A 10780-nucleotide genomic window follows, 5' to 3' on the forward strand; every position below is an offset into this window, starting at 1 on the left:
ACTTAAATTGTGGAATTTTATCAGAAACAAATACATCATATATAAAGGAACGGAGGGAGAATATTAATTCAATTCTTACAATTTTAAATGTGTGAGAAATTTCTACATAAGCAAAAAAAATCCTAACATGTAATAGTGTACATGTCACAATAAATGCAAGGTGATTTAAAACTCACTTAGAACATCTACAACCTTTATCAAACCTTTCACAAACGTCTGCGAACGAGCTCGATATGTCTAGGTTGTCCGCGAACCCTCATATTGAAGACAAATGTAGGAGGATATGAGGCCTTGCAGACTCGGCTTGTCAGTTCGCTACGTAGGACGCGGCTCACCTCGGACCACCTTTTTTTTCGTTATTTACGAGTATGACTGTCTAGACGGACAAATAGGTGCTCAAAATGGACATGTCTTCGTCTCGTTCATTGACTGGGCGCGTCCGCGGGTATTTAGGGGCCATATTTGCTAATTCCGGCTTTTATGCTCTTAGAATGCACTAAGGCATATAGTATGGTAGGGATTCTTATGCATTGATCAAACGGATGTTAGTGGATGAACCTAGTAAATCTGATGGCTAGAACAATTTTGAGGATGTCACAGCATGCATGTTTAGATAATTAGAAGTACCGGATCATTCTCTTATTTGTGTAGGATTTGTTTGTTAGGCTTCATAATTCTTCGAGTATTTGTTTGTGGTTGATAATAAATTGAGATGTACGGAGTGTTTCTGATGACCATTGTTCCCAGATTTTTTTACCAATTACAATAGGGAAAACCTCTACTCATTTGTCTTTTTAATTTATAATTAGTAGTGATAATGTCCAAAAGAGGGGTTTAGATCAAGCTGATGAAATTACTAGGTAAAGAATGGTACATTTCAATGATCCTTCTTACATTATCTATCTAAGATGACATGCCATCCTTCAGACGAGATCTCGTTGTGCCACGCCGCAAGACATCACAACCATCATGCGCGCGTCCATCGCCGAGATCTCGTTGTGCCACGCCGTCGAGACGCGTTGTTGTTGATGCGGTAGATATAACGCCGCTCCACTTCTTGACCCCTCCAGCCAGCACTTGATCAAAAATGATGCCCCGGGAGGGAGAATGACACCAAATGTGCCGTCATCGTCCGATCCGGGAGACCCAAAATCTAGGGTTTCCCCTTGAACAACTCGAGCGATGTGAGACAGACTACAACGACGATGGCAAGGACTTCGCTATAGTCCATCATGACCAAAGTCGGCACAATTTTCATCGGCAGTCTCGTCACTCCGATCCTGTAGCTAACTAAATCCGCGCGGAGCCGCGCCGTAAAGGCGTATCCCAGTGTGGCCGGAAGACCAAGTTAAGATCCGCCCAGCTGCCGACGCGCCGCATCTGCAACCGCGCCGCCCGCAACCCGGTAACCGTGGCCGACCTGAAGACCCAACCAAATCACCAAGGCAAGGAGCCATACAAAAGGACAACAAAACCAGGGTTTTTCATTTGCAGTACATTATCGCAGCTCAGAGCAATGTCCATAAATAAAGGGAAATGTTTCGAAACGGCGCGCCGGCTGAACTTTCGGCCGGCCGCTCGCGCTCACACCCAAACACCCGCACATGCAGCACGACCCGCACGCGCAGCCGCATGCAAAGCTGCTGCATGCAAAACTGCTCCCGCACATGGCGGGTTCTACGCACCTGACTCTTCGCAAAATTGTTGCATGCAAAACTGCTCCCGCACATGGCGGGTCCTACGCATCGGGCTCTCTTTTCTATCTTATCTCTTTCCCTTCTTCTACCTCCAACCCACATCGTAGTTTCCCTAATGCTACAACCGTTGTCTCAAATTGCTACAAGCTGCTTCCCACGCAGCTACAACCGGCTTCACGATTTGCTACATCATATGGCCCCGTGTTTTTTCTGCATGTTACCACCGTTGTCACAAATTGTTACAACCGGCGTCCCACACAGTTACATCTAACGTCGCTTGTTGCTACATCGCATGGCCACCATGTTTTTTGCTACATATGACCACCGTTGTCACAGGGATGCTGAAACCAACATCTTTTTTGCTAGATGCTTCAACTGACATCACAATATGCTACAACCGGCATCGTATTTTGCTACTACCGGTGTTGCATTTTATTACATCGCACATGGCTTCATGATTTTTGCTACAACTGGCCACACAAAAAGCTGCGTCCGGCGACGTGATTTGCTGCAACGGCCATGGCGAAGTTCGATCGCACATGGTGCACCGGCGAGCAGCTCCGACGAGCATGCAGGCGAGCGCGCCGACGAGCATGCAGGCGAGCGGCGGCTTCGGCGAGGAAGCCGACGAGCAGGCCGACGAGCAGCTCAGGCGAGGAAGCTGACGAGCAGGTCCGGCGAGCGGCTCCGACGAGCGCGCCGACGAGCAGCTCCAGCGAGCGGCTCTGACGAGCGCGCCGACGAGCGGCTCCGGCGAGCAAGCTACCGACGGCAACGAGCCTGTACGTGAGGATGGAGGAGGCTTTGACCCACGCGCAAGGGAGGAGATGCAATCTGGACGGTTATTATTACGTGAATCGAACAACTGGGGCTGGACCGGCCGAAAGTTTCGGCCGGTGCGCCGGCGCCCAGTGCTGGCTATAAATAAATGCCTAAACAAATGCTATTACATCTCTAATAAGCATCTACTCCCTCCGTCCGAAAATACTAGTCGAAGAAATGGTTGTATCTAGAAGTATTTTAGTTTTACATGCAACCATTTTTATCCATTTTTATGACAAGTATTTTCGGACGGAGGGAGTAGTATTCTTGTTGCATCTCTACTTATTTGAAACGGCAGTCCACTGAACCATGGATGGATCTCTGTTGCTAAACACACACAAAAGATAGACTTCTAGGCTAGCTATCATCGTGGGCGACCCATGTGGAGAGAGCGTAGAGCACCCTGCCTTTCCACCCCTGCAGCAGCCACTGGTGATCTACGTCGACGAGGAAGTCCTTGTGGTAGTGCTCCCTCACCTTCTCCCTCACCATCCCGACCACCTCCGGGTCCAGCGGCAGCTGCCGGAGCCCCGCCCGCCGGTTCCGCGCCTGCCACTGCCGGTACGTCTCCGGCCGCTCCACCCGGTCCGCGCCCTCGCAGGCGATCACGTTCAGCGCGCCCCGCCCGATGATGTCCCGCTCGATCAGCAGCCGCTCGTCGTTGTCCCGCGGGAGGGTCGCGTCCAGCATGTCGAAGTGCGCCGAGTAGAAGAACATGGCCTCCCTGAACCGCGTCACGAAGAAGGGCGCGCCGTAGCCGCCGTTGGCCACGCCCTCCACGAACACGTCGGGCCTCATGTCCCGGATGTTCCGCAGCACCACGTCCCTCGGGCTCGGGCCGCCGTCCGTGGTCACCGCCACGCTGTCGTCCATCAGGTTGCTCAGGCCGCACTGGCAGTGCACGATGAGCACCTCGTCCGGGTCGATGCGCAGGTCCTCGCCGCGCACGGTGTCCAACTTGGCCGCCACGCCGTGGAACTTGAACGGCACGCCCAGCTCGCGGGCGCAGCTGCTGAGCCGGCGGCCCGTCTCCTCGACCTGGCGCGCCGGGCGGAACCCGGGCTGCGGGAGGTCGATGCCCGTGATCCTCACCTCCGGCGGCCCGCCATCCCTCTGCGCCAGCCACCGCATCAGGCCCGGCCACTGGAGCCCGTACTGCACCCCGAAGTCCACGATGTGCAGGCGGCGCTTCCCGGCCACGGCGTTCAGGATGGTCTTGTTGGCGAACCCGAAGTTGGCCTTCTTGAAGCAGCAGGCCGCCATGAACAGCTTGTACGCCTTGAGGAACTCCACCACCGAGGTGCGCTTGGCCACCAGCGACTGGTAGACCTGGCTCCCCGTGCCCGCCAGCCGCGCCTCCAGCCCCTCCGCGAAACAGTGCGCCAGCCTCTGCGTGGCGTCTCCCGTCGGCCCGGAGTGCTGCTTGATCTGCCTCAGCAGCTCCGTCGCGCCCCGGCTGTCGCCCGCGGCCACGGCCTGCGCGCAGTGGACGAGCATGGTGCGCAGGTCGACCGCCTCGCTCTTCTTCGCGCGCGCCGCCTTCCCGCTCTTCTTCTTGGCCTCGCTGTCCATGACGAGGCGCAGCTCCTCTATCCCCTGTATGCACTTCTCGTACTCCTCTAGCATTATTTCGTCGAACATCTCGCGCGCGCCGGTCTCCTCGTTGTCCGGCGTCATCAGCTTGCTGCTCCTGGCGGTCTCCGCCTCCAGGTCGTCGTCCTCGTCGTGCCTGTACTTGCGGCCCCGGCCATTGCCGGACGTAGGCGTCCCGTTCGCCACCACCTCCTTCTTCTTGACGGTGAAGCCGCGCTCCTTGTCGGGGATGGCCTCGAGGAGGGCGTTGTTGGTCGGCAAGAACTTGTTGGCCTCCTCCATGCCCTTGAGGAAGGCCGAGTTGAGCATGTCCATGTCGCCGCCGTTGCTGAAGAAGGCCGAGAGCAGCCCGTCCTGGCCGCCGTCGCCAGCGGAAAACATCGCCGGCTTAGTCTCGGCCTCCTTCTCCTCCGCCGGGCCATTCAAGACTGCCGAACTCTGGGTGCCCGGGCTGCCGCCGTTCTGGCCGGAGAACGCGCCGGCCCAGTCGGCCGCGCCCTTGAATTGCGCCGGACTCTGCTGGAACCCGGCAGCCGGGGCGTCAGCAAGGAACGAGTCCCTGGCATCCTCGTCGGCGGGGGAGTCGGGGACGAGGCCGCCGAACAGCATGTCGTCGAGGCAGGGCGGGGAGCGGAGGAGCTGGGAGAGCTCGAGCGGGTCGTAAGGCCAGCTCGAGTTGTTGGTCTCCTCGGAGGAGGACGTGGCGGCGTTGCCGTCGGAGGAGGTGGTGCCGTTCGGCGAGCCGGAGGAGGTGGTCGTGGTGTCGGATATGATCTGCTCATATGGGCGCTGGGCGTCGAGGATGGCGGGCTGGTCGGGGTACTGGTAGAAGAACTTGTCGTCGATGTCCTCCTCCATGAGCATGCGCGAGATGAAGTCGAGGTCGACGTCGCCGGCGGGGGGCGGGGTGGGCGGCAGGTCGAGGAAGAGGGACGGCGAGAGCGCCTCGAACTCCTCCGGCGTCGCGTCCATGGCTGGCAACCTCTGGCTTAGGTGAAGTGCGACGAGTGTGGAGCTATGGATGGACTGGTCTGGATGGAGACATGGATGGAGCTACTGGGGTTGGGGGACGGACGGACAGGGGTTGGGGGGTATAAAAATGGCGGCTCTGGGCTTGAAAGTCCAACCGGAGCGAAGGTTCGTGGAAGGGAGGGCGCGGCCCGGCACGGAGACAAGAACGCGACCGTGGCCGAGGCGACGGAGGAGGAGACGGCATGCGATGCGATCCAACGCGAGCGCTGCTATGCGGACGATAGATGGTGGCCGGTTCTTGCACGACATATGTAATCAAGCCAGCCAAAACTGTGGCACGCTAATGGATTCGTCGTCGTCTAGTTTTCGTCCAACGAATATCGTACGGTGGGACGAACGCACGTAATCTTTTTGGCACTCCATGCAATATCCAGGGAATTTTTGTTGAAAAGGACAACCTGTCCAACGAAATTGTCAGAAAAAACCCTCAAAAGACGGCAGCAGGCGTGCCGGCCGACACAAAGCACCTGCCGCCATAGTGTAAAGGCGGCAGCTCCTGACACCGAATCGTTACGGAACGGAGGCCGGTGGCGGCCAGACTGTTAGCTGCAGCAAGACTCGATGCATGCATGTGCTAGTACGTCGTGGCCTCGTGGACAGCTAGCTTTGCCATGTATGCATTGCTAAGCGAACCAATTCATCAATTAGTGTACGAAATTGCTTCACACACGACACTTGATGCACGATCAGCAAACGACACTTGCTCCCCAACCGCGCTAGCATCAGCTAAGGAAAAAACAATTGCTTCCTGCGTTCACAGGCAGCTGCCAAGTAAGATCGTGCAAGAGTCAGCCACAGATATGTCGTCTGTATAACAGCGCCGATTAGTGTATGCACGATACAAGCCTTTGTATTTTTAAATTACGTGCATGTATAACCTGTATTTAGAGCATCTACAATCGGACGCCTTAAACCCGTCTTAAATGTTCGGGCAGGCCGTCCGGTCGCTGTCCGGTCACGAAATTTGGATCTAGATGGACCCCTCAAATGGGCCTCAAACGCCCGCGCTGACCGGCACCTCCCATATCCAGCCCAAATATGGGGCGGATATGGGGCGTCTGGGCGCGCCCGGGCACGCCCGTCACGTGGGGCCCGGCCCATACTGGCCCACTAGACCCCACTTATATTCATTCCCATCCTTTCGCCGGACCAAACCCTAGTCACTTCACTCCATTCCCCTCCGCAACCGGTGCTCACCTCCGGCGGTTTGCGACCTTCTCCGCCATGGCGGGCAGCGGATCGGACTCCGACCAGTCCGTATCTGTCGACTGGGATGTCGTCCCATGTGGTTTGACGGAGGCAATGGGAAGACAATGCCCGGCCGACGGAAGGATCCGTCCGCCGCGACGCCATAGCGTCGGCTCACCGGGCGCTCGGGTCCTCTGGTGCTGGATCCTCGCGGTCCCGGCCAGAACACCTCTCCTTCCCCAGCACCGGTCGGGCAGAGTACGAGTCCCCCCGGGACGGGCGGCCCGCAGTGGGAATGAGAGGATAAGGGCCGTCGAGGCCCATCTCGCAGTGGAAATGGCAGCGATGAAGGCGGCTGAAGCGGCAGCACGGGCGGACGCAGAGGAGGAAGCCATCCGCGCCCGCATTGTGAATAAACAACAGCGGAGGAGCACGCGCGCCCTTGCCCGTGAGCACCGCCATGCCGGGACCGCCGCCGAAGGAGGAGAAGGAGGACAGCAACGGCGAGGACAGCTCCGGCGACGAGCAGATCCGGCTCGATCCGTACTACGTCTTTGACCGGTACTTCCGCGAGAAGGACGACAAGGGCGCCGGGAAGGGCAAGGGCAGTCGTGGATGAACTTCACCATAGCCAAACATGCCAAATTTTGATAGTCCGATGGCATGTTTAGTGTAGTGTGATGGAGTAGCCGGACGATGCGTGTGAATCGACATAGTTGCATGAGTTTGTATGAATTTGAGATATGGTAATTGAGATGTTCGGATGTGGATTGCATTTTTTAGGCGTCTGAGGGGCCAAATTTGTCAAGTCCGGCTGTAGATGCTCTTAAGAGCAACTCCAACCGGGCAGGTGCTCTTTTTCGACAAAAATTGATATCCAGCAACCTAACTCGCGGCATGCTGAGTTGGTTTCCACGAAAGTGCAGTGAGCTCTAGCCTCCAGAGTTGTGACAGACATATTCGGTCGTTATTGGGCGACCCGGAGCCGTCCGATCCGACCAAAACCACAAAAAGCAGAGTGCACTACAGAACGGGTCAAATGTTGGCATTGTAACCTTGGCGTCCCAAAGAAAAGATTTGCGAGGAAAAGTTATCTGGTTTTGTATGCAACCAATTGCGTCCACATCAGATGATGCACTGACCAGCCCGAGTGATCGATCTGGCTAGCCAACTTGTGTGCAGGTGCTTGGAGAGCAATCCGGTGGAGTCTAGATCAAGCCAGGTTCCACTTCCTTGTTGGTCCTTGCAGAACAAGACAGATAATTTGTAATTAAGCAAGGTGATTGTTTGACTTCTGATTACCGCACGTGCTTGACCTCTTCTCAGTGTCTTGATGCTTCTCTTGTATTTGCCCGTACGTGGTGTGGCCAATCAAGCGGTTCCATGACCTTACATGAGCTATAGCCTATGACATCGATCTACCACCATTTTATCGAAGAAATATCGATCGGCCATGAGAGTTGCTTTCACCTTTCCCTCTCTCTTCTCTGAGATTCCTTTTCTCGGTTTTGTTGAAGCACACAGAATACCTTATCCGGTCAAAGTCCACAGGCAGCAAGGACTATTTGTGAACAACAAAGCCACGTCAGATGGCGGTTCGTCATGAGACTTGGGACATGGGATTGGCTAGCTCGTAGTCGTATCTGTTTAGAAGAGAAATCAAATGATGGAACGATCTTTCTCATTGATTGAAGACCGGGTATTTATACCCACTTTACAAGGCAGTTAGGATTATTAGGATTAAATTAATCCTTAACACTCCCCCTAATCTATGCTAGTCTAATACTCCCTCTTTCCGGTTTATAAGGCTTATATCAAATTTTTCGTTTTCCTGATTTAAAGGACTCATCTCCAACTCCTATTGAGATTCCGAGGCGCATTAAATATTTGCATGCAATAATTCAAAAGGAACTCACCAGTGCATGCAATGTTCCTACTCATCTAGTGGCCAAGCATGCATGTAGTGTAATTAATCCACATTAATGCATTAGTTTAATTTGGGTAGTTTTATAAAGTACGAGATATATTCCTCCACTCATCATCTGCCTTGATAGATGAGATTTCAGATTTGAGCCCGATAAACCGAAAAGGAGGGAGTACGCATCATTTTGATAAAGACTCCTCCGAATATGTGTTTGCCTTGAGAATGTTCATCGTCTTCATTTTGAGAAAGACTCCTCCAAAAACCCTGTGGGAAAAATATGAGGAAAATTGTATTTGATATGTTGCTAAAACTCCATTAAACCCAATAGAAAAAATAAGGAGAAAATGATGCAACATATAATGATTATTGTCTCTTGATAACCCATATGAGAAAAACCTTTGAAGAAGGATAAAACTCATTAGTGAGTTTAGAGAACAATAAATATGTCTTGAGTACTTCCTTTAAAAAACCCGATAGGGAAAATAGAAAGCATGCCATATGATCTTTGAGAAGATATTGCCTCATTAAAAACCGTTATGAGAAACTTTGAGAGAAAACTCATAACGGAAAAGAATGCAATTATATATGCCATTGAAAACTCCTTTAAAACCCAATGGGAAAAATATAAGGAGAAAATGATATGACATATGTGAACACTTGTATCTATATTGTCTCGTTAAAAACCTTTTATGAGAAACCATTAGGGAAAAACTCATGAAGGGAAAAAGAGTACAGTATATGCAATCTAATGATTGTTAATGGGTTATACTTTGGGAGATTACTCCCCCTGAACTTTGCAAATCTGGAGGATGTCTCATATCAATTACATTGACATGATCATGACATTAGGAATAATCCGTTGGATTTTCCAGTATTTTTCTGTAAATTGTTTCCTCACTTTTTATAATTCATGAGGATAAGTGATCTCGACCAATGTGCTTTGTGATATTGCTCTTCATATAACTTGTATGTATTGACTAACACAAGTGGTAGCATGTTGATAAATCAAGTTACGTTATTCCGATGAATCTCAACCACATGGTATTGAGTGTGGTTAATCATTCTGCTAAGCCAAGCATATTTTCAATGCATTTATATAAAGCAATTATGTCAGTATGATAAGTGGAAGTAGCCGTTAAATTCTATTTAGATGACTTCCATAAGAAGGCTATTCCATCAAATTTCAAGAAATATACCAGCCAATTGGAACGACACCACCATTATTATGATACCGAAGACCGAATCGCCAGAATTGGTAACTCAATATCGCCCCATTAGCCTTTGTAATGTCCTTTATAAAATCATTTCTAAGATGTTGGCCCAACGTCTAAAAAATATCCTTCCTGAAATAATTTCCCCTACTCAAAGCGCATTTGTACCTGATAGAATGATCACTGATAATATACTGATTGCTTATGAATGCGTACATAAGATCAAGAATAAAAGAGCTGGCCAGTCAGGTCTTTGTGCTGTCAAGTTGGATATGCACAAGGCATATGACAGAGTAGAGTGGTGTTTCCTCCGGAACATGATGATTACTTTGCGATTTCATGAACAATGGGTGGAGATGATAATGGCCTGTGTTAGCTCTGTTAAATATAATGTGAGATTTAACTCTCAGGAGACGGACTCGTTTATCCCTACTCGTGGGATTAGACAAGGGGATCCACTGTCCCCTTACCTTTTCCTACTTTGTGCAGAAGGTCTATCCAGTCTATTGCAGTTTGAAGAAGAAGCTGGTGGCATAGAGGGAATCAAAGTATGCAGAAATGCACCGTCAGTATCACACCTATTATTCGCTGACGACTCTTTGATTCTTATGAAAGCAGATGTGTTAAATGCAGCTTCCTTACAGCATGTTCTGGATACTTATTATCAGAGTTCAGGCCAACTGGTGAGTCTAGCAAAATCAAGTGTCTTCTTTAGTCCTAACACAACTGCCACTTCTAGGGATGAAATCTGCCAGGAACTACACATTGATACGGAAGCTTTGTCCGATAAATATCTTGGACTCCCTGCTATGGGAGGGACAGATAGAAGCAATTGTTTTAAACACTTCTATGAGAGGATTAAAGAAATATTACATGGTTGGATGGAAAAGCAGCTTTCCACTGGAGGGAAAGAGATTCTTCTTAAGTCAGTAGCCCAGGGCATACCTGTGTTTGCTACGTCAGTGTTTTGCTTAACTAAGGGGGTCTGCAAAGATATCACGGACTTGATCGCCCAATTTTGGTGGGAAGATGACGAGGATCATAAGAGGATGCATTGGTACACTTGGTGGAAATTGTGTTATCCAAAGAACGAAGGAGGGATGGGGTTCCAAGACCTCTACTCGTTCAATTTAGCAATGCTCTCGAAACAGTCTTGGCGTCTTATCACCAACCCCGAATCTTTATGTGCTCGAGTCCTAAAGGCAAAATATTTCCCAAACTGCAGTTTGCTTCAAGCAACCCTAAAAAATGGAGCATCGTTTACGTGGCAAAGTATTATGAAAGGTAGGGCTGGAAAAAAAAGCTCGAAGCTC

At 51.2% G+C, this 10780-nt stretch overlaps 1 protein-coding gene across 1 annotated transcript; it reads right to left on the bottom strand.

Annotated features, from left to right (window-relative positions):
• Positions 1-2548: 2548 nt before the first annotated feature.
• Positions 2549-5167, bottom strand: LOC123162749 (scarecrow-like protein 34). Its single transcript, XM_044580512.1, has one exon. It carries the CDS (start codon positions 5082-5084, stop codon positions 2877-2879), a length of 2208 nt encoding a protein of 735 aa, XP_044436447.1. The 5' UTR covers positions 5085-5167; the 3' UTR covers positions 2549-2876.
• Positions 5168-10780: the final 5613 nt, after the last annotated feature.

The sequence above is a fragment of the Triticum aestivum genome, chromosome 7B, assembly GCF_018294505.1.
Source record: "Triticum aestivum cultivar Chinese Spring chromosome 7B, IWGSC CS RefSeq v2.1, whole genome shotgun sequence".
Classification (NCBI taxonomy): Eukaryota; Viridiplantae; Streptophyta; class Magnoliopsida; order Poales; family Poaceae; genus Triticum; species Triticum aestivum.